The sequence below is a fragment of the Elephas maximus genome, chromosome 10 (assembly GCF_024166365.1).
Source record: "Elephas maximus indicus isolate mEleMax1 chromosome 10, mEleMax1 primary haplotype, whole genome shotgun sequence".
Classification (NCBI taxonomy): Eukaryota; Metazoa; Chordata; class Mammalia; order Proboscidea; family Elephantidae; genus Elephas; species Elephas maximus.
Window position 1 is genome coordinate 93915860 of NC_064828.1, and position 24966 is coordinate 93940825.

General features: G+C 36.7%; 1 protein-coding gene across 10 annotated transcripts in view; it reads right to left on the reverse strand.

Moving 5' to 3' along the window:
* CEP128 (centrosomal protein 128) overlaps nucleotides 1-24966 on the reverse strand; it is a 523299-nt gene that overhangs the window by 376318 nt on the left and 122015 nt on the right. For all 10 annotated transcript variants that reach the window (XM_049899763.1, XM_049899764.1, XM_049899760.1 and 7 more), the window contains 4 exons: nucleotides 16954-17040; nucleotides 13111-13185; nucleotides 11071-11203; nucleotides 5261-5412 (listed from right to left, as the gene is read on the reverse strand). In XM_049899763.1, the coding sequence (XP_049755720.1) occupies nucleotides 5261-5412; nucleotides 11071-11203; nucleotides 13111-13185; nucleotides 16954-17040 (447 nt within the window). The remainder of the gene's footprint in view (nucleotides 1-5260; nucleotides 5413-11070; nucleotides 11204-13110; nucleotides 13186-16953; nucleotides 17041-24966) is intronic.

Genomic DNA, 24966 nt, shown 5'->3' on the forward strand with positions numbered 1-24966 from the left:
CAGCAGCACTAGATAACTAAGACCCACAGATACCTTAAAGACAAAATATTTGGTCCATTTCGTGCTTCTGGCTTTCTGAAAATTTTCTTTTAACTCATAGAGTTACAGAAAATTTTAAAAATTACCTTTCTTCAGAATTCGTAGAACTATTTCTTATAAATGAAGGATTTGAGAATCAAATTAAATCTTTCGGGAAGTGCAAAAGTTTACTTAGTTGTAGAGTTTTCACTTACAGAACATACCCGCTATTCATCATGTTTATGAAGAACTTGGAGTATAGAACATTTATAGACTCAGCAATTTATCCCAATCTCAGAGAAATTTGTTTAAAAACAGAGTTAAGACTTCATCTCCACTAAGCTATGCTACATAATGTCGGCCTCTGTCTATAAGACTGTATCCCCAATATTTGTTTTCTTGACAGTCTAACCTGGGTATTAAAAATTACTTAACACTCAGGTAATACCTGATTTTACAACATGTACCTAGATTAGGAAGACATTATTAAGATTAAACATTAAGTACAAAAGGAAATTACAGCCAGAGTAATTAAGGTGTCTAAGACCTTAGATCTCTAAAAAAAAACAAAAAAACCCAGAGCCGTCGAGTCGATTCCGACTCACTGTAGGGCTTAATCTTTCACTACTAAAAGCAGTATTGAAGGGGGGCATTCCTGCATAGCAATGGGGCCAGTTTTACAGAAGAAATACAAAAATCTAGAGTTTCTGCTAGAATCATGGTAAAAGGAATAATCTTCCCCTGGTTTCTACTGTACTAATTTTTTAAAAAGTTATTACTGATTATCATTTCTTTTTTCCACTACCCTTTATGTCTTTTTAAAAGCAAATTTCAGCATTACAGTACCAAGTCTTTGCTAATAAATAATCATGTCAGTTGTCACTCAATTATCACTTTCAACATTTAATCTAAATTATGTGCAGTACCTTATTTTTTTTTTTCCTTTGAAGCTCTTCATTGAATTTAAAAGTCATTTTTTTTTCTTCGAAGAGGAGTAAGTTGATGGAAAATTGAGGCAGAGATTAAATCAGGGAGAATCATTGATCAAGGATGCTTGGAGTTCTTATGAATACAAATAGCCTATCAAGGTTAATGAGGTTCAACTTGAGTTTAGAAGAAGGGAAGAATGTGCTTAGTATTTTCTATGCATATACTGATTTAAGGTTTTAGGTACAATTTAAAAGGCATATTATGCAAACTTAACGTAGCTTCGATTTGGGTTTTTTAAAAGCTATTTTCACTGTTTTTCCCCAGTGTAAAATGACCACTTAAAATGTATATTCTGGATCAACAAAAACTAATGCAATTAGTGAGACAGAGCAAACAAAGGTCTCTTTAAATATTGATGACTCTTGCAGAAATTAATGTGCTTTTTAGAAATGATAGAACAACAAATGTTAGCTTTAAAAAAAACTATAACACTTTTCTACAATATATTATCTCAGTCAACAAATATTAATTATCTTATATGGGTAAGCCACTGTATGGGGGTAAAAGGAGACACAGACATAAGACCTGGTTCTTGATTCACACCAGTTTATGATCTACAAAGGCATAAAAGTCCTTAATACGTTAAGTGGCTTCCAGAACAACACGGTACAAATAACATCAATGCATTCTGGAAAATGGACAAGAGCAAAATCTGTGCACAGCAACATATTAAAAGAAAAGGTAAGGAGAAGACTGATCATCAAGATGGAAGCAGAGGAAAGGATTTTTGAGAGACGAGATGTTAGTTCAACACATCCCAGGAATAAAGACAGACAACCTGGCTGAAATAAATAGGATATCTGGTTACATGGACTCCCATTACAAAGGGGAGAGAGGAGGACATTACTTGAGCCATAAGCAAATAAACTTTAACCTGTTGCTATCGAGTCAATTCTGACTCATAGTGACCCTACAGGACAGATCAGAACTGCCTCATGGGGTTTCCAAGGAGCGGCTAAAGGATTAAAACTGCCAACCTTTTGGTTAGCAGCCGAGCTCTTAACCACTGCTTCACCAAGGCTCCAAATAACCTTTAAGCATTATTATTCTCTGATTCTGTGTTCACCAAGCAATGTTCTGGTTACTAAGTCAGCTTTCCAAGTATCTAGGTACAGAAACTTAGGAGGTTGGTGCCCTTCATAGGAGAATAGTGTTTTAATATCTGTACAGGGATCCCAGAGTGTAAATCAGTGAACTGGTGCTCTTTATACACTACCCTCTTGTGGATTTCACTGTTAATCTGAGCCAGTCTCCTGGGTCATATAAATTCTAGGACACAGAAAATTCAAATTTCCAGACGTGAAGAGAAGACCTTGAAGCACGATGACTTCTTCACATTAAGGATATCAAGGTAGGATCTGTTTTGGTGGCAGGGTAGTTGTTCTGCAGTCCCTTTTTACCTTATTTTAAGAAAATACACCTAAAGACTTTAAAACAGTATAAGAAAGGTTCCATAACAGCATTAATGATACGGACAAAAGAATCGTGAGAAGGAAGTATTATTACTTGCAGCTGATACAATCCAAGAAGGCTTCAGGGTGGAAACGGTTTAGTACTTCCACACAAAAAAAGACATTACAGGAAGAGTGAACAATTAGAACAAAGGCAAAAAGACAGAAATAAGAAGGGAAATTTATGAAAAAATTAGCTGTTTGACAAGACTGCATATGAGGTTCCTGTAGGAGAGTTGTCAGAAAGTCAAGGTTAAGAAGAAAGACACTAATGATTGAACCATCCACAGGGAGATGTGTTACCACACACACTTCCTTGGGCCATTTCTTGCATCTTTTCCTATTCACATCTGGTCTCTAGAAACCAACTAAGGGATATCAATCATCATTTTTTATAGAATGGATAATGCAACACCACCTAATACTGTCTAAAAATAAAAAAGTTGCCAGCGAGTCGATTCTAACTCACAGCAGCTCCGAGTATTGCAGAATAGAACTGTGTCCTACAGGGTTTCAAGGCTGTGAACCTTCAGAAGCAGAGATCTCCAGGCCTTCCTTCTGAGGTACCTCTGGGTGGGTTCAAATCACCAGTCTTTCAGTTAGTAGTTGAGTGTTTAACCATTTGCACCACCCAGATTTAAAAATAAAGAGGTTAACTCTATTTAATTAAATTTCCAACTTTTGGCAGTTACAACTGAGAGATCCATAACGTAAATCTCTCACTGTCTGCACTAGACATCAGTCTGAAAACTGCTTGGGAATTAAGATATTCAAAGGGCCTCCACAAGGGATGAAGAACAAAAGGAGCATAATCAGAAATGACACTAAGTCTAAAACAGCTGATGTAAATTTAATTATTTTGTTGCTAAAAAGAAAACTGATGCAAATAAAACTGATTAATGGTAATTTCTTCCAGGGAAGAACAATGTCATTTTATGACATCTTTTTCAATAGCGACTGGGCAAAAATCTTTAATCCTCCAAAAGGAATTTGTCCTGAGAAGTGTGACAAACTCAAAGCAATAGCACTGCAGAACTTTCTGAATCAATTTTAGAATGTCAGCTGCACAGAACACGGGAGTCGGCCTGTTTTCTGTTCATTGCTAACGTCACCAGCACCCAGAACAGTGCCTGGCACGTAATAGACAATCAATGTGTATTTGATGTATGAGTAAATGTTCAACTTCAATGGGTTTTTACCCCCAAATCCATATGCCCAATTCAAACTAACCCAAGAAAACGCAAACTGTTCCCTTAATCTATGTGAAAACATCAAAGGGCTATTAAGTTAGGGCAAGAGGAAAGTCAGGCTCCTTGAATGAGGCTATTAGAAGCAATTTTAAAATGCTCAAGTATTTGAGATTTGTTTCAATTTATCACACAAGTGGAAAATGGGGGAAAGCAATGAAGGAGGAAGGGAGGGAGAGGAAAGAAGGGAGAGAGAACCAACATATGGTTATGAACAGGTAGCTGAGGGATTTTTCTACCTTTTATAGTTATTAGTTTTTTTAAAAATGTATAACTTCAGAAATATAATCACATTTTAGCACTTTCACCAGCAGAATCAAGGGCTAAAATAAATACCCATGAATCATACTTTAAAAGTTATACAATTACCATTGCACTGAGAATATTTATGATAGGTATTTATTAAACGTGTTGAGGGCTTTGTAGAAAGCATGTGAATATTTCATTATCCTTACAATTTGAATCTTGAACCAAATCCAAAAGGCATTTTCTATTGACACTTTGATAAGATGAAAGAGAAACTCACACTGGAGTAACATTAAATCTTTTCTTCAGGTTATATAAAGTTAGGTACTTTTAATGTCAATTTTCTCTCTTTCAATATAATTTAGAAAACTCTTCAAACATGGCAATCTATTACAACTAGAACATAGTTTCATTAATAAAAACATACACAGAGGAGACTAGATGCATAAACAAAAAACATATCTAGTTCCAAATGTGTCCTCTATATTTGATCTAATTTGCAGAATTGGAATTAAGCTATTTCCTTTTGGTGAAGTTCTTTCCTTTGCTTTTAACATTTTCTGGTAATATCCCATCTATGCCAGATAAGGAGCCCTGGTGGCATACTGGTTAAGAACTCAGCTGCTAACCAAAAGGTCAGCAGTTCAAATCCACCAAGCTGCTCCTTGGAAACCCTATGGGGCAATTCTATTCTGTCCTATAGGTTCTCTATGAGTCAGAACTGACTTGACAGCACCTAACGACAACAACAACACGCTAGAAAAAGGACAAGAAGAAAACAATAGCTGCCTAGTTACTCTTTATTCATGATTACCACATCACTGATGATTAGTACACAACTCTAAATTAATGGAGGCATCACCATTCTTCCTCATGCCAAACAGCCAGAGATTTTGAAAACATTTTTGGCTTTAAAGAAGAAATATCAGTAACACCTTTCCGCTGTGTCAGCTTCACTCCCAAAATAAATGATAATCTACTGTTCTCTCAGAGAAGAAGGGTTACTTCTCTTTGGAAAAAGGGCGCAATTGCCGGTAGAACAAGAATATTTTCATGTTTAATAACAGTAAAATATTTCATTACGAAATAATGAAGAAAAAGAATCCAGGTGCCTGACATTGGGGCCCCAATGAAAGAGAAATGAATCCGTAGGAATTTGTATGTATAAAGTAGTCATCAACATAATTTTAAACTGTCTATACCCAAAAGAGCTCATAAAATAACACAATCTTTATGTTAAAATTTCCTGAAGCAAGTCTGTGAAACAAAACTTAAGTCCCAGAAATATGGTTTAAAAAGAGCAGTTACCTCTACTTCCACTGCTAAATGTGCTTTCTCCTTGTCTTTTCGCTCCATGCACCGCTTCACTTCCTCTAACTCAGATGCCATTGCGTTGAAGTTCAGCTCCGCTCTCACATCTGACATCTGCTTCTCCAGACCCTGTTTTTCCCGCTCAATCCCTTAAAAGAGAAAATGTAAAGCTAGAAGGTTGTTCTTATTCACAGTACAATGGCCTCTCAAGTGGTACTGAGCCCTGATATTTTCATATTCTAGCTAACACCATCCACTTACTGACATTGTCACTCAACAGATTTTTCAGACTTTATAGTTATTATTTCAAGTCTCATACAGTTTTCAAAAATATATACATTACTGTGCCATCCAATATTATTCCATTTTGATACTAATAGCTAAAGTGTTATCTGATTTCTAGTACAACTTATTTCAAGAAAATCCCACATTTTTGTTAACTGTCTTCATATTCCCACATTTCCTCCCAGCTCTAAAGTAACAAAAATATGGTATGAAAATTTCAACTGAGCTACTCCATCTAAATAAAGTCACCGAAGTTCACACAATGAAATGCTTTTCTACAACATAAGGAACAAGTGATGCTGATAAATTTCTAACAGTGTATGACCATCAATTTACTAATTCTTACTAATACTGGAGACTGCTATCTGAAATTGTAACAAAGAACAATAAAAATTGACTTTAGTACTTAATTCAACATGAAACACTTGGATCTGTGATGCCCAAAGCACTACGCATACCACCTTCTTCAAATACAAAAATTAATAAGACAAAAACCCACCCTCAAAGAGCCTGAAGTCCAAGAATAGGGACAAGATACATAAAGCAAATCTTTAAGCCAAAGATATTAACAATTGGAACCAAGAAAAAAAACAAAACCCATTGCCATTGAGTCGATTCCAACACATACCATCAATTTAAAACTATTTTTCTAAAAAAGAAAGAAAAGGAGAGGAGGGAGGGAACAAGGAAACACTACCAAATCAAATTTATAGATCATTCGTAAGATACATCTCAACTTCAGAAATATTAGTGTTCAAAATTGTACTTCTTAAAATGGAAGACATATAGGCATATTAACTACATGATAACAGCACTGACAGATACACATGCATTATACAGACATAGTACAAAGGACAGAGTGATTTACTCTATCTCGGTGAGAAACTGAGGTAGGAAGAATTAGGAACTCAGTTAGATTTAAAGAAGGAATACAAAAATTTACCAAGCAAAGGAAATGGAGTAGAGCGCTATTTCAGGGAAAGGAAACAGCTAAAGCTCAGGAGTACAAAACTGTATTATACATTCAGGTAACTGCAAACACAGTAGTTCTATGTAATTACATATATAATGAAGAAAATAGGGAGAATCAACAGGGACTTTATACCTTGCTAGGAACTTAGAATTTTTCCTGTAGACCAAGAGCCAGTGAACTTTTTCTGAAAAGAGTCAGATAGTAAATATTTTAGGCCATATGGTCTTTGTTACAACTACTCAACTCTGCCATTGTATCATGAAAGCAGCCAAAGACACAGTGCATAAATGAATAGGAGTAGCTGTGTTCCAATAAAAGTTATTTACAGAAACAGGTGGTGAGCTGGATTTGGCCCATGGTCTATACTTTGCCACCCTTGAGAGGTCTCAAACCTGAAAACATGCATCTTTGCTTATATGTAAATGTATTTATTTATTTCATAAACATGTGTATATTATCTATTTTATATATATGCATATATGTTCATGTATGTGTGCATATAGCATATATGTCTCCATAGTACATACTTCTGATACATTTCATAATATATATAAATATTATAGAAAATATGGATATATAAAAATACATACGCATATGTATACATGTACATATACATATGCAAGGGGCACTGGTAACACAATGGTTAAAGCACTCGACCATGAACCGAAAGGTTCAAACCCACCAGCTGCTTTGCAGGAGAAAAGACCTGGCAATCTGCTCCTGCCAAGATTATAGCCTAGGAAACTCTATGGGGCAGTTCTATCTACTTAGCATATAAACACATATTTACACTTCATAAACTATATATACACACATATGTAGATATCTAATATATATACATAAACCCGGTGCCATCGAGTTGATTTTGGCTCATAGCAACCCTATAGGACAGAGTAGAACTACCCCATAGGGTTTCCAAGGAGCACCTGGTGGATTTGAACTGCTGACCTTTTGATTAGCAGCCGAACTCTTAATCACTATGCCACCAGGGTTTCCTATGTATATACATATGTATACATACATACACTTATATGTTGTTGTTGTTGTGTGCCATTGAGTTGAGTTGATTCCGACTCACAACTACCCTATGTATGACAGAGCAAAACACTGCCCAGTCCTGCTCCATTGTCATGATCACTGGTATGCTGGAGTCCATCATTTCCACTGCTGTGTCAATCCATCTCATTGAGGGGTTCTCTGGATTCACTGACCCTCTACTTTACCAACTGTGATGCTCTTTTCTAGCGATCGATCTTTCCTGATGATGTATCCAAAGTAAGTGAGCCGAAGTCTTACCATTATTACTTCCAAAGAGCATTCTGGTTGTTTATACATATGTACATTATATCATATATAATGAATCAGGTACCAAAATTGTAATATTTAAAACATAAAATATAAATAGCTTTACAAATACTCTCTTCCCACACCCAGAAGATTGTCTCCTATACTCCATTTTGGTAAACACTGGCTATAAACAGTGATGGGTCAGCATAGGCAGCTAATAAAATTCAGGCTTTGGGGAGGAAAAGATCTGGGTTTGCTACTTCCCACATACATGATCTTGGACAAGTTACTCAATCTCTTCGTTCATTAGTCTTTTTTTAATCACTAAAATGGAAATAAAAATAGTAGCCTTCTCACAGAGTAGTTGTAAGAATTAAAGGACATAATGGAAAAGGATTAACATAATGCCTGGTAAGTAGTAAGAACTCAATAAATCGTAATGAGAGGTTTTAACCAAGTGAATAACATGACTAGTTTGAATTTTAGAAAAGTCCCTTTAGAAGTTGCATGGAAGATAGATTACAGAGGAGCCAGAAAAAGGCATAGTAAGGTAAGAGAAACACACAGATGAGATAAAGCCTACCTAGCTGAGATAGTGGGAATGAGAAGAAAGAAAATGGGGCAAATTCAAGAAATATCAGGATCTATAAGTAGAAGGATTGACACAGTGGCTGCAACAATGGTCTGAAGCATAACAGTTACGAGGATGGTGCAGGACAGGGCAGTGTTTCATTCTGTTGTACATAGGGTCACTATGAGTTAGAACCGACTCAACAGCACCAACAGCGTAAGTGGACAGTGACTAACTAGATGGAGGGATGAAGGAAAATTTTTGGATGTTTTTTAGGTTTGGGTATTTCAGTGGAGGATGATACCATCAATTGAAACAAGACAGAAAAGCAGGTTTTGAGGGGAGGATGGATTCACTTTTATATGTGTTGACTGAGCACTCTGTGGAACCACATATGGAGATGTCTAGTGAGCAACAGCATCTGAGGAGCTGAAGATTAGAAGAGAGAGGAGAACTAGGTTTAGGGATCAGCATTTATAGATGATAGCTAAAGCATAAGACTAAATGACAAGCCCTAGGGAGACGTACTAAGTGAGATAATCCATGAAAAGGATACTAGGCAATACCAGCATTTAAAGGACAAACTGTGAACAAAGGAGAAAGATTCCAATAAAGAGAATGAAAACAATTACAGCAACCCATCCAAACCAAACCCACTGCTGTTGAGTCAATTCCGCCTCATAGCAACCCTGAAGAACAGAGTAGAACTGCCCCGTAGGGGTTTGCAGGGCTGTAATCTTTACGGAATCAGACTGCCACGTCTTTCTCCTGTGGAGTGGCTGGTGAGTTCAAACCACAGGTTGGCAGCTGAGCATTTAATTTCTGCACCACCAGGGTTCCTAACTACGGCAAAGGAACCAAGAAACAGTGATGGCACTGAAATCAGTGAAAGCCTTTCAAGAAGGAAGAGGATATAAACAAGGGTCAAGTAAGATAAGTAATGGAAAGGTTCCTTTGGATGTGACTGAGGAGACCACAAGTAACCTAAGTGAGGTCAATTTAGTAGCAACGGTAGAAGCCCTTTCTCAGCGGGTGGAAGAATAAAGAGCACCTGGAATGTGACAATGAGTGTGACTTCTCACAGAGAATTGTTTTTAGATAATACAAGTATTTTATAAAGATGGGGAAAAAAATTAGAATTGTTAAAAGACGTGCAGAAGTCCATTATCACATTGAAAAAAGAAATTTCAAAGACATTTTTTTAAGACCCGGTTAAGTAGTAAATAAAAGTGAGATTCTTCTACTCTTCAAAGGCTTATGCCAAAAATTATTAGATTTTATGAGGCACCAAAACATATAAGAAATGTGTCACAGATGTGTTTTTCAAACAAAATGAGAGTTCCCATGTATATCTTAATGAAAATTTGATGAATAATCTAAAAGTTTAGGATTTTACTTTTTTAAAAATAAATGAAAATAGATACCAAATGGTATTTAATCCAACATCATGATCCATATTAGATGGCTATGTCAAAATTTGACATCTTTTAAAGATTTTCTGGCAATGTGGAAATTCTAGATTAGACAACATACTGAATTACATGTGAGGATCCTGGGGAAATATTTACCTTTCCTAAAGGTAACAGTACATCATAACGCTTACAAGAGTTTCTCCGATAATTTGGGCATTCGAGTAAGAAGTCTCATTACCGAAATAATCTACAACCTGAGCAATCTGGACAAGCACATTAGAAACCATCATACAATCTGGATATCACCATTTTTGATAAACCTGAACTTTCAAAAAGAAATACATATACAGTCATTAAATTTCACAACCTAAATCAAGACCTCTGCTGAACAGGTATTCTAACGTTTGCAAACAAAAAGCCTTCCCAATCCATATAAGAAAAAGCTAGTCATATGGCTCAAAGATTCATGACTACATCTGGGAGGTGAATAATTTTTGTAACTAATCTCCAGAGGAAACCCTGGTGGCACAGTGGTTAAGTGCTACAGCTGCTAACCAAGAGATCGGCAGTTCAAATCCACCAGGCACTCCTTGGAAACTCTATGGGGCAGTTCTACTCTGTCTTATAGGGTCGCAATAAGTCAGAATCGACTCAACGGCAGTGGGTTAATCTCCAGATAACAAAAAAGACAGGTGCTTAATTTTAGTTGCTCATATATATTGAAAACTGGAATAAGAGAAAGTAAAAAATTGCGGATATTCACAACTTAAATACAAAGACAAACATGGACACACACGTTGAGGTATAGGAGTTGGAATTTGGGGTAAAAAAAATCCACTACTAGCTTTGCTGGTTCTTTCTAAAGAAAAGTCCCACAAGATAAGCAGGTCTGACAACTGAAATGGGTTTAGAAATCAGACAGAGAAGATATCAAGGCTAGATACCAGATTACGTTTAACCTGTTCGAAAACCTTGCAGTAGATCAAGAAATTGATATGCTGACAATAGCCTAACAGAATGAATGCACTCTAAGACCAGTTGCAATCAAGTCGATCCTCACTTATGTGTGCCAGGCCCCACGCATGCCAGAGTAGAACTGTGCTCCATAGAGTTTTCAATAGTTGGCTTTTCTGAAGTAAATCACCAGGCCGTTTTTCTGAGGACTCACATTGACAACTTTTTGGTTAGCAGCCAAACATGTTAACAGTTTGCAGCACCCAAGGACTCCATTTTCTAAGAAACCTAAAAAAACCCACACATTTACAAATCAGAATTTTACCTCTCCTAAACCTCCAGTCATCTGCTTGTTCATCCTGATGGTTTGACTGTTGCTTGGAAATCTGAGATACTTGATGTTGTAAACCCTTTCGATCGCCTTCTGCTTTCATTAGCTGTGTCCGCAGTTCTTCTATCTAAATATAATATGTTAAAAATGAAACTGTTACCAGTTTTCGAAAGCAGGAAAAAAATTAATTCGACTTACAATTATAACCAATTATGTCCCTTGGGAAAAAAAATTACTTCTAATGAGCTACTGTAAATACAAGGTGTCCCTGCTATACCAAGCACAACGGAATTATCTCGTTCCATTTCTTCATTCCTCCCATCCCTTCCACAAAGAATAAATGTCTTTTCCTTCCCTGTGTCCATGTCAAAAAGAATGTGACCACATTAAAAAAAAAAAAAAACTTATTTTGATCCAGTCCATTCCACCATTAATCCAAACCACTTCCAATTATGTACTTTGTATTCTCATGTTCTTATAATTTTCACCTATTTTCTTCCATGTGAACATAATCTACTCCAGGCATTCACCGACTTATAACGTATACAAGTTACGATGAACTGCACTTACTACCGTCCATGTTTCTTTTTTTTATACATCTTATCATTAGTGATATGTACTACAGACAGTGTTACAGTACGTAACCTGCTGATGTTATCATTCTCAGATGTTTACTTGCAGTTGCTCAAGGATTGAATTTATAAAGATATTGTTTTTTAAAAAAGGCGATAATAATGAAAACTAAAAACAAAAAAGAGGTATTCAGCTTATGTCAGAACTGCCTTACAACAGAATCGTTTGCATGGAACCCTATTGTAAGTTGGGAACTAACTATAGTTGGCAAATTAAAGTAAAAGGATCATGATTGGGCATATTTTTATATTCAAAAAGTAAGCAAAATAAATAAGCAATAAAATGCTGTCGAATAAATTATGAGCTCCTTGAGGTAGGGGACTGTCTACTCATCTTTGTATTTCTAGAGACGAGCATACAGCCTAGCACATGGCAAGAACTTCCCCAACGACTGTTAAACAAAGTCAGCAGTGGCAAAAAGGCTCAGCTAAAGTCACAATGACAACCTAAACACAGAAATATGTTGCTTCGAAAACTGAAATTAGAGATTATGAATCAGTGTTCCAAAAAAATCAGAATAGATTTGAATACAAACATAAATCTTCAAAACAGTAAGTCTGAATTCTGCCAACATTAATTCCATGTGGTCACTGACTACAGAACAAAGTCAATGAACATTTTTTAAAGTTTTGTTAAAACAGGTGCTGTATTTTCAGTACCAACTGTCAAAAAGTAATACTCCGTCTGAACATCTATGATGCCTGACACCTTTGCTTACCAAGCACATTATGTAACTGAGTTATATAACGCACACCTCAAAATGGAGGAAGGTACATTTGCAGTTTATATTAAACACAGGCATAGAGGCAGTTAGAAATCCATGTGCCTTTATCCAATGTATTATAAAAGATGGCTATTTAAAGTTATTGAACTTTAAATATCAGAAGCGCCAAACTCCCATTACGGGCTAATGGACTGCAAAATGTTATGCTTAAAAATTAAGCTTTATCTTTGGTTAAAAGGGGGTAGGTGACATCTTGAAAACCTGAATATAAGACAATGATGCAATCAAAGTAACCTGAACACGTAAAGGTCTGCTTTATGCATTTTGCTCCTTCCTTCACTCTTCAATGCCTTCTGGAATAAAATTAAGCTCCTGGGGAAATTTATCTCACACATCCAGTCTACTTCTACACTGCTCACGCTAAGAGAGTTGTAGCAGCAATCAGCAAGATACACTGTCACAGTGGGAACCTGGACCTGTGTTTTGTACTAGCTTTCTCTGAATCTTTCTGAAAAGATTTCCATCTTTTGCTTACGTATGCTAATATACATTCATTAGGGAAAAAATTTTCTAGACCTGTTTTTTTTTTTTCTCTCCTCTTTCATAAGACATTTAACAGAGGAGAATCAATCCTGATTTAATATAAAAGCATATCTTCATAGCGTGTATAGACTTACCTGATACATAAGTGTTTCTCTGCTGCCTTCTGATTGATTCAATAACCTTCGGGATAGCTCCAGCTCCTGTTCAAGCTAGAGGATAAAGAAAAATGCTTTAAGATCCAGTGGGGTGGAAGATAATTAATTTATTATAGGAAAAGTTTAAGAGGAAAAAAGTGGGAAAGTTTCCAGAAGCTATTTACAGCTAATATGCAAGGGTAAATATCTTGCTATAAACATGTATCAATACTTTCATTAAAATAATGTGAATTGCCAGCCAAAGATTAGACAGGCCCATAAAACAAAATAAGACTAAAGGGGCACACCAGCCCAGGAGCACAGACTAGAAGTCAGGAGGGGACAGGAAAGCTGGTAATAGGGAACCCAAGGTCGAGAAGGGAGAGTGTTGACATGTCATGGGGTTGTAAACCAATGTCATAAAACAATATGTGTACTAAGTGTTTAATGAGAAACTAGTTTGTTTAAACCTTCATCTACAGTATAATAAAATAAAAATAATAATAATGTGAATTGTATAATATAAAATGAACTAGACCAGACCTCGGGATCCTGATTAAGACTTTACTCCTCATGTCTCTATTCTGTCATCTCTAAAATAAGAATTTTGTATTTGACAATCTCTAAGGTCCATTCCAGAGCTCTGGTGGCAGAGTGGTTAAGAGCTCGGCTGCTAACCAGAAGGTCAGCAGTTCAAATGTACCAGCTGCTCCTTGGAAACCCTATGGGGCAGTTCTACTTTGGGTTGCCATGAGTTGGAACAGACTAAACAGCAACGGGTTTTTGGTTTTTTTAAGATCCCTTCCAAGGAGCCCTGGTCATGCAATGGTTAAACGCCTGGCTACTAACCCTAAGGTCAGTAGTTCAAACCCATCAGCTGCTCCATGAGAGAAAGATGTGGCAGTCTGCTTCTGTAAAGATTACAGCCTTGGAAATCCCAGGACAATTCTACTCTGTCTTATAGGATTGCCATGCATCGGAATCAACTCCACGGTAACAGGTTTGGTTATTTTGGTTATAAGATCCCTTCAGCAATAAAACATTGTAACCTAAATTCTAAAACAATTTTTTCTTTTAATTGTCACATATGCTGTCAAATGAACTGAGCTAGGATAAACACTGCAAGGACCCAATAACTCAAAGTGTATTTCTTTTAACTGGTGATCTTTTAAATTCCTAATCTTTCATTTCAGTGGAAATTTTAAAATATCAGAGCAAGAAATTGAAAATTTTCTTAATAATATTGCAACTAGATAAATATCAATGGAATGAGGGGCCAGTTAGATAACTAAATACCCAACAAAGTCTGAACATGCCTAGCCTACGTCAAGTTGAAAAATGTAACAGGAGAGATACCAGTTGTTAAAAACTCAGAGCTTACATATAGTTAAAGAACTTGGCTGCTAAACAAAAGGTCAGCATTTTGAACTCACCAGTGGCTCTGCAGGGGAAGAGACCTGGTAATCTGCTCCCATAAAAATTACAGCGAAGGAAACTCTATGGGGCTGTTTTATTCTATCCTACAGGGTCAGTATGAGTTGGAATTGACTCGATGATACACAACAACAGTAACAGACTTACTTGGACTTTATAACAGTAAAGTAGCTTTTTTTTATCACATATTTATATTAAGATGTTTTTAGCTAGATGGGTAATAACCCCCCACACCAAAACTCCCTGCTGTTGAGTCAATTCAACTCATAGCAACCCTATAGGAAAGAGGAGAACTGCCCCATAGGGTTTCTGAGGCTGAAAATCTTTACAGAAGTAGCCTGTCACATCTTTCTCCCAAGGAGCGACCAGTAGGTTCGAACCACCAACCTGTGAGTTAGCAGCCAAGCGCATTAACCACTGTACTACCAGGGATCCTAAATTAGTAACAAACCTATTGCCGTTGAGTCAATGCCGACTCACAGCAACCCTGTAGGACAGAGTACAACTGCCCCACAGGGTTTCCAAGGAGCAGCTGGTGAGTTTGAACTGCGGACCTTTTGGTTAGCAGCCGAGCTCTTAACCACTGAGCCACCAGGGCTCCATATTAGTAATAGTAACTATGAATTATCATGTCATTTGAACAAACTAAACCAAAAAAAAAACCTACTTTCTATATATTAATCCTTTAAAACAGTACATGTTGTGGGTATGGCTATCAAGGAACAACACAAGGGAGCCTAGTGGTCATAAAACAATTCTATAAGTTGATTGTGGTGGTGGTATCATGAATCCACACAAGAAATAAAATTGCATAGAACTACAAATACACATACACACACAGGTAAGTGTATGTAAAACTGATGATATCTGAATAAACTCTATGGGATTATATCAATGTCAATCGTCCTGGTCTAATAATGGACCACAGTTATGCAAAATGTTACTACTGGAGGAAGCTGAGTGAAGAGTACATAGGATCTCTCCATACTTTTGTTCTCTGCAACATCACATATATCTATAGTTATTTCAAAATTAAAAAAAAAAAATTAAATCCAGCCATGTAATTTTTTTAATTATACATTTGGGTCATAAAATAAATGGTATATTAAGAAACAGGAGTAAAGTACATGTGGCATCACAGAATTCACACACACACACACAGAGAGACTATATATACAGTCTGATTTGTTCTCCTGTTTCTATGAAGAAATAAAGAGAAAAGAAATTACACTTCCATCCAAGATGCTATTGAAATTGACCAAGGCCCATATTGGTCATGATCCCTATGCAACCGCATCTTCCAAAGGGCAAAATCCACAACCTAACATAGCTTGCCTTCTAAGAAGCCAATATGGAAGCCTTACTTAATTTTACATAGGTTAGTAAAATAAAATAAAGTAAAAAAAAAAAAAGGGGGGGTAGATTAAAAAGAAGTGATACAGAGACCATTAAATAAAGTCAAATTTTTATGTTATCATGCATCACATTGGCCTCACCCTTAATTCTATTCACCTGCCTCTGAATGCCTTTCTAACTCTAAACTGCCAGGCTCTGTGTGCTCACAGACATGAATTTACGTCAAAAGTCCTTAATATTTATGAGACTAGAGAACGTTTTCAGAACTAGGCTATTAAACTATATTTATATTCTACAATGAATTTAAATATACCCAAAATATCCAGCTTTCAAATAACAGGTCTTTCCGAAAGCTGCAGCAAAGTCAGGCTCTTTAAATGTTCCCCAGACAGGGAAGGTAAAGTTTAAGTCTCCTCTAGGAGAACAGAGCAACCATAGACAACAAGGTGGCAAAAAACCTGGGTATGTTTCCAAGGGCACTTAGCAGAGAGTGACACAGCCATCAAACCAAGGGACTCCACATCCAAACAGACTTCACTGCGTTATAATGAATGACTTCAGAGACACTTTTCAAGGCACTCAGCGAATATCACTGGATCCGAAAAGCATCATTCTTTTTTTTTTTAATGAAATTAAATTTAAATTTAATTTATAATTAAGAAACACAAATTGGTTCACATGAAAAAATTCTTAAACTGCTGAAAATCCTTTTTAAATTTTATTCATATATTATTTTTCAAAAACAGTCCTATGTCATAAGTTAAGGTTATTGTACTTCCAAACCTTTTTTTTTTTTTAATTTTTACTGTGCTTTAAGTGAAAGTTTATAAATCAAGTCAGTCTCTCATACAAAAATTTATATATACCTTGCTATTCTCTCCTAATTGCTCTCCCCCTCATGAGACAGCACAGTCCTTCCCTCCACTTTCTCTCCTCATGTCCGTTCGGGCAGCTTCTGGCCCCCTCTGCCCTCTCATCTCCCCTCCAGACAGGAGATGCCAACACAGTCTCAAAAAAGCATTAATCTTTGAAAAGTAACTTTCAATATCTTACTTGACTCTTCTCAGCTTCCGTTTGTCTTAGCTTATTTTTCATTACATCTTCATTCTCATCTGCTTTAGCTTCTTGTTTCTTCAGTGCCTAGAATGAAAATCATTGCAAAAAATGTATTCAAAAAAATTTATAAAACTGAAAGCCACTAGTAGTATTTATTAATAAAAAGGTGGGGAAGGAGAGGGTTATGAGTTAGACAAAATCTATAAATGAGTACAGCCTGCTCAAGCACTGAATTCCTAAGGACATTTTAGTGGGGATCAAATATAAACAACTTCCTGATCTTCATAAAAATTTTCATCTAGTTTCATTTTTTTTTTTTTCTCATTTGTGGGAATTTTGTTACATACTTAGAGAGCCTAGATAGTTAACAGTTGTCTCGGAAACAAGCTTACCACTGAAATAATAGTATTTAAAAGTTATATTATCTGTTCAACTATTTAGACATAATATCAAAAACTAGCTCCCTAAAAATTCTGAAAAATATGCTCAACATTACATCATTTTTTTACATCATTATTACATATACAATATTTTATTACATCTAACTAGCTCTTCAAACCATACCTCACATAGAGAAGAGAAAGCATTCTTTTCTATATTTTCCTCCCTTTAATAAAATCAAAAAAATAACTTTAAGAGAATATAAATTTTAATAGTTAGACATAAAAGTGTTTGTTTTTGTTTCTCCTGTGCTAAAAAAAAAAAATTAAACTTAAGGGAAAAAAAGTTATACTTGGAGCAGTCTTTCAAAAACATCTAAAAGGTATTCCACTTATTAAAAAAAAAAAAACTTCTGACAATTTTAGCATTTAGACTTAGCGAGCTGTATGTGCAGAAGACATACAAATTGAGAAAGGCCAAAATGCCAGAAGTCTTTTCCACCAAGACATATGGGCTCAATGGAAAAACTATTCATAGGGAAAGGGCAGAACATGTTGAAAGTGGCTTTGACGCAAACATACTCAATCATAATCAATTTCATTAACTTATGAATTCAACAAATATCTACTAAGTGTGCTTTCTATGTGTCAGGCATTGTGGTAGGCATTACTTCTAAGCATGTATATGAAATAATCATGGCCCCTTTACCCATAAGATTACTGTCTGCTCTGCCATGGCCCCCACTGTCATGGGTTAAGCAGCAATTGGGTAAAAAAGAAGAGACACATCATCAAAATGAAAAGTTATATTTTGTAATATAATAATATTACAATAACATTATACCATTTTTATAGAGTTTACTATTACCACTCTCATTAATTACTTTATATATACTCATATATAATTTTTATCCTTGTAATAATTCCATGAGTTATCATTAAGGCCATTTTATTTGGGGGAAAATCGGGGCACAGAGAGTTAAATAACTTGCCCAAGGTCACTCAGTAACAGAAACAGAGCATAGATTCAGGCTGCCTGGTTCTTAACCATTGAACAGCATGGCCTCACCACACTGAAATAATACCAACCTTATATAGTTGGGGTGAAAACTAAGTTAATTTGCTACTTGTAAAGCACATAGGACAATACCTGGCACACAGTAACTGCTCAATAAAAGACAACCATTAAAATTACTGAATTATTAAAATTGATCAAGTATTAAAAAGCACAATGCCTTTCAAGTAGTTATCAGATGATTTTGATTTTTGATCCTAGAAAATTACCGCTGCCTTCTTTATTTTCTTCATGCTTCCTTGGTCTTCCCAATCAATGTATGTGTGAGAAAGAGAGAGAGGGCATGTGTTTATGTGTGCGTGTGAGAGAGAGAAAGATGTTGCTACTTTTTTATCAATTCATTTTTTAATTTTTTACTATCTTATTCATCATCATCATTCTAACCTAATCCTACTTTTTTATGAGTTAAACTTAATCAATTACCTTTTCCATATTTTTCATTGGACTAAAAACCAGCCTACACTTTTCCATACAGGAGTGATTCTAAGGAAGACTTCTTTAGGCAGTTGATAAGATCCATCAAACTACAGGAACAGCCAGCTGCCACTTCCAGATTCAAACTCCTGAAAAGAATCCATTCCAAATGAGCTGACAGTGAAGACTCACCCAAGCTGGGTGACATTACTTGAGGCTGAACATGAGGAAGAGAGAAGGACTAAATAACTTCAGAGAAGAAGAGTTTGCCTCAAACACAAGAGTCCTTCCAAAGCTGTAAAGAAGTTGAAGTGCCAAATAAAGGAAACAACATCACAGCTTTCCAAAAATTGGTATGAGGGTGAGGGCAGGGGTAGGGGGAGAGTTCAAATTCTAACTTGGGAGACATGGCAGCTATGAACCAGGAGTAGCTAAAATAAAATGATCCTTGCAATGTGACTTTGTGTACCTCGCCATGTTTCGGATGCTGTTTCCTCCTCTGCCCCTGCTCACTGGGGCAAGAGAAACAGTAGAAGCCGCCTCTGGGCCATTAAAACTCAACCTCATGCTGCAACACAAAGAGCTTAACTTAAGAATTTAAACCCCAAAAATTCTCCAGTGAAGAAGCTTTTCCAACTTATTAACTAAAATTAATTCATTCTTGCCCCTTTTCTAGGATTTCCAAAAATTAAATTTTAAAACTCCTGTAACATTTCACGTTAAAAAACAAGATTTGTTAACATTTCGCTAGAGTTTGCTTATTATTTTTATTAAACACATTAACAATAACTACTTTTACTTAATTAGGCATTCAAAATAGTCTTTCAAAACATGGTTCAAAAAAATCCTCATTTATCAAGAGGCTGACATTTCCGAAGAGTAACACAAAAGCTTTTGTGTCACTAAGGCATAAGTTTCAGAAGGCCAAGACCTGATCTGTCATGATCATATTGTATTTCCAACACAGTACTTGGCACACAGTAGGCGGTAAACACCAGTTGGAGGGATAAATACCCCTTTATAAACTCTGAATAACTTTATTTTGCAATGTTCTTCACACAGATGTAGGCTTTCCCGATATCTCCATTTTTTCTTAATCGCCATATTTCTCAAGCACTAAGTTGTCTTTCACTGTTAAAAATCATTATCTCAGTGGAGCTGTGTTGAAAAATAATATTTATTTTGGGGTTTACATCAAAGAGGTACTGATCTTTTCCTTTCTTTACAATTCATCATTTTAATCTTTTCTTTAGAAAGAAATTCCCTGGATGGTTTTTTTTAAAGCCTTTTACTTCAAAATTATTTCAGAATTTTAAAAATAGTTCAGAGTTCCCAAACGTCCTTTACTCAATTTTCCTTAATATTAACATCTTACAGAACTACGATATGTTTATCAAAACTAATACATTAACATTACTACAAAACCATTAACTAAACTACAGACTTTATTAGAATATCGTTAGTTTTTCTACTAACGTGCCTTCTTCCAAGATCCAATACGGGACACTACGTTACATTTAGTTGTCTTGTCTCAGCCTCTGTCAGCCTGTGAAAGCTTATCAATCTTTTCTTGTTTTTCATGATCTCAACATTTTTTAAAATTACTGGTCTAGTACTTTGTAGAATGTTCAATTTGGGTGTTTCTGGTGTTTTCTCATGATTAACTGGGCTTATAAATTTGGGGGAAGGATACCACAGAATTAAAGTGCCCTTCTCATCACATCACATCATAGGATACATAATACTAACCTGATTAATGACTGGTGATGTTAACCTTGATCACTTGCTTAAGGTAAGGTTATACACGGTCTGGTCTGTCAAGTTTCTCCACCATAAAATTAGTATTCTTCCCTTTACATACTCAATTTGTTAGAAGAGAGTCATGAAGTCCAACCCAAAGTCTAAGGGTAAACAATTAAGCTCAACGTCCCAAAGGGAGAGTGCCCAATAATCTGTTGAATTATGTTAAAACTACCACAGTAATTAATGCATTGAGGGAGTTACAGCTATGCAATAAACTTAAAGTTTCACCCACCAGTTTTAACTCAGAGTCAAATTCATAGTTCATTGTAACAGATTCTAGTTTCTTTCCCATTCCTCCTCCCCTCCCCCACCCTGCCACTCATCGGACCTTAGGCTGAACATGGACTGGGACTACCCATTTGGAATCAGACAATCATATGATCTACTGTGCCAGGAATAACAAATTTAAGAGAATTGCATCACAGTCATCATCAAGATCAATCCTGAAGTACAACGTTGTCAGTGATAGGATAATATACATATGTCTACATGGAAGACATTAATATGACTATTATTCAAATTTTTGCATCAACCACTGATGCCAAAGATGAAGAAATGGAAGATTTTTACCAACTTCTGCAGTATGAAATTGACTACACATGCAATCGTGATGCAATGATAATTACTGGTGATTAGAATGCGAAACTTAGAAAAAAAAAGAAGGAATTGTAGTTGGAAAATATGGCCTTGGTGATAGAAATGATGCTGGAGATCGCATGATAGAATTTTCCAAGACCAACGATGTATTCACTGCAAATAACTTTTTTCAACAACATAAACAGTGACTACACACATGGACCTCACCAGATGCAAAACACAGAAATCAAATCAACTACATCTGTGGAAAGAGACAATGGAAAAGTTTAACATCATCAGTCAGAACAAGGCCAGGGGCCAACTGAAGAACAGATCATCAATTGCTTGTATGCGAGTTCAGGCTGAAGATGAAGAATATTAAAATATGTCCACAGAAGGAAAATACGACCTTGAGTATATCACACCTAAATTTGGGGACCATCTCAAGAAGATCAAAATGGGTATCAAAAGAAACTCTAAAACTTGCTCTTGAACACAGAGTAGCTAAACCGAATGGAAGAAATGATGACAAAAAAGAGCTGCACACAAAATTTCAAAGGGCAGCTCAAGAAAACAAAGTATTATAATGAAATGTGCAAAACCTGGGAGTTAGAAAGCCAATAAGGAAGAGCACGCTCGGCATTTCTCAAGCTGAAACAACTGCAAAAGAACTAAAGCCTTGAGTTGCAATTTTGAAGGATTCTATGTGCAAAATATTGAATGACGCAGGAAGTTTCAAAAGGAGATGAAAGGAATACAGAGTCACTGTACCAAAAAGAATTGGTTGATGTTCAACCATTTCAAGAGGTAACATATGATCAAGAACTAAGGGTACAGAAGGAAGAACTCCAAGCTGCACTGAAGGCATTGGTGAAAAGCAAGGCTCCAGGAATCGACAGAATACCAGCTGAGATGATTCAACAACCAGATGAAACGGTGGATATGCTAACTGGTCTATACCCAGAAATTTGGAAGACAGCTACCTGGCCAACCGACTTGAAGAGATCCATACTTATGCCCATTGCAAAGAAAAGCGACCCAAACAAACACAGAAATTATCAAACAGTATCACTAGTATCATACCCACTGCCGTGGAGTCAATTCCAACTCACAGCGACCCTATAAGACAGAGTAGAACTGCCCCATAGAGTTTCCAAGGAGTGCCTGGTGGATTTGAACTGCCGACCTTTTGGTTAGCAGCTGTAGCTCTTAACCACTACACCACCAGGGTTTCCCAATAATATCATACGCAAGTAAAATTCTGCTGAAGATAATTCAAGAATAGTTGCAGTAGTACATCGACAGAACCGCCAGAAATACAAGCCAGGTTCAGAGGAGGATATGGACTGAGGGGTATCATTGCTGATGTTATATAGATCCTGTCTGAAAGCAGAGAATATTAGAAAGATGTTTACCTGTGTTTTATGACTATGCGAAGGCGTTTGACTGTGTGTGTGGATCACAACAACTTATGGATAACACTGCGAAAAATGGGAATTCCATGAACACTTGATTGTGCTCATGAGGAACCTGAGAGACCAACAGTCAAACTTTCAAGCAGAACAAATGGATACGGTGTGGTTTAAAATTAGGAAAGGTGTGTGTCAGGGCTGTATCCTTTTGCCATACTTACTCAACCTGTATGTTGAGCAGATAATCCAAGAACCTGGTATATGAATAAGCATGTGGCATCAGGATTGGTGGAAGACTCATTAACATCCTGCGATATGGAGATGACACAACCTTGCTTCCTGAAAGCAAAGAGAACTTGCAGCACTTACTGGTGAGAATCAAAGACTACAGCCCTCAGTATGGATTACACCTCAACATAAAGAAAACAAAAATCCTCACAACTGGACCAATAAGCAATATCATGATCAACGGAGAAAAGACTGACATTGCCAAGGATTTCATTTTAATTGGATCCACAATTAACACTCATGGAAGCAGCAGTCAAGAAATCAAATGACATATTGCATTTGGCAAATTGGCTACAAAGGCCGATTTGAAAGTATTTAAAGTATTGAAAAAGCAAAGATGTCACCTTGGGGACTAAGGTGTGCCCGACCCAAGCCACAGTATTATTTTTATTGTAGCTTTGATGAAGGTTTACAGAACACACTAGCTTCTCATTAAACAATTAATACAAATATTGTTTTGAGGCATTGGTTACCAACCTCACGACATATCAACATTCTCCCCTTCTTGACCTTGAGTTCCTCACTACTGGATTTCCTGACCCCTCCTGCCTTCTCATCTTTGCCCCTGGGCTAGTGTACCCATTTAGTCTCATTTTGTTTTATGGGCCTGTCTAATCTAATGGTATAACTGAATATACCATGGACTGCCAAAATAATAAATCTGTCTTGGGAGAAGTACAACCAGAATGCTCCTTAGAAGCAAGGAAAGTGAGACTACATCTCACATACTTTGGACATGTTCTCAAGAGGGATCAGTCCCTGGAAAAGGACATCATGCTTGGTAAACTAGAGGGTCAGTGAAAAAGAGGAAGACCCTCAACGAGATGGATTGACACAGTGGCTACAACAATGGGCTCAAGCATAGCAACATTTGTGAGGATGGCACAGGACCAGGCAGTGTTTCATTCTGTTATATGTAGAGCTGCTCTGAGTCAGAACCGATTCTATGGCACCTATCAGCAATAACAATCTTTGGCTGAAGGGTGAACCTCAGGAGTGACTTCACTACTGAGCTATAAGGGTGTCAGGGACCATACTCTCTGGGTTTCTCCAGTCTCTGACAGACTGTTAAGTCTGGATTTTTTTTTTTTTTTAGTTAGAATTTTGTTCCACATTTTTCTCCAGCTCTGTCCGGGACCCTGTATTGTGATCCCTGTCAAAGCAGTTGATGGTGGTAGCTAGGTGCCATCTAGTTGTGCTGGACTCAGTATGGTGAAGGCTGTGGTGCTTATTTGGACTAATCTTTCCCTTGTGTCTTCTGTCTTCTTCATTCTCCCTTGCTCCAGACCAGGTGAGACCAGTGGCTGCTCATAAGCTTTTAAGGCCCCAGACACTACTCACCGAAGTAGAATGTAGAACATTTTCTTTATGAACTATGTTATGCCAATTGAGCCAGATGGTCCTCGAGACCATGGTCCTCACATCCCTTAGACCAGTAATTCAGTCTCTCAGAGAGTTTGGATGTGTCTATGGAGCTCCAGAAACCCTGGTGGTATAGTGGTTAAGAGCTACGGCTGCTAAGAGGTCAGCAGTTCGAACCCTCCAGGCTCCTTGGAAACTCTATGGTGCAGTTCTACTCTGTCCTATAGGGTCACTATGAGTCAGAATCAACTCGACAGCAGTGGGTTTGGTTTTTTGGTATGGAGCTTCCATGACCTTGCCTTATACAAGTTGTGCTGACTTTCCCAGTATTGTGTACTGTTTTACATTTCACCAAGGTTACCACTTATCTATTGTCTATTTAATGCTTTTCCATTCTCACCCCTCCCTTCCCTCATAACCATCAAAGATTGCTTCTTTTTGTGTGTAAATCTTTTCATGAGTTTTTATAGTAGTGGCCTCATACAATATCTGTCCGTTTGTGATTGACTTACTTCACTCAGCATAATGCCTTCCAGGTTCACCCACGTTGTGAGATGCTTTGCAGATTCATCATTTTTCTTTATTGTTGCGTGGTATTCCACTGTGTGTATGTATCATAGTTTATCCATTCATCTGTTGGTAGGTATCTAGGCTGTTTCCATCTTTTTGCTTTTGTGAACAGAGCAGCAACGAACATGGG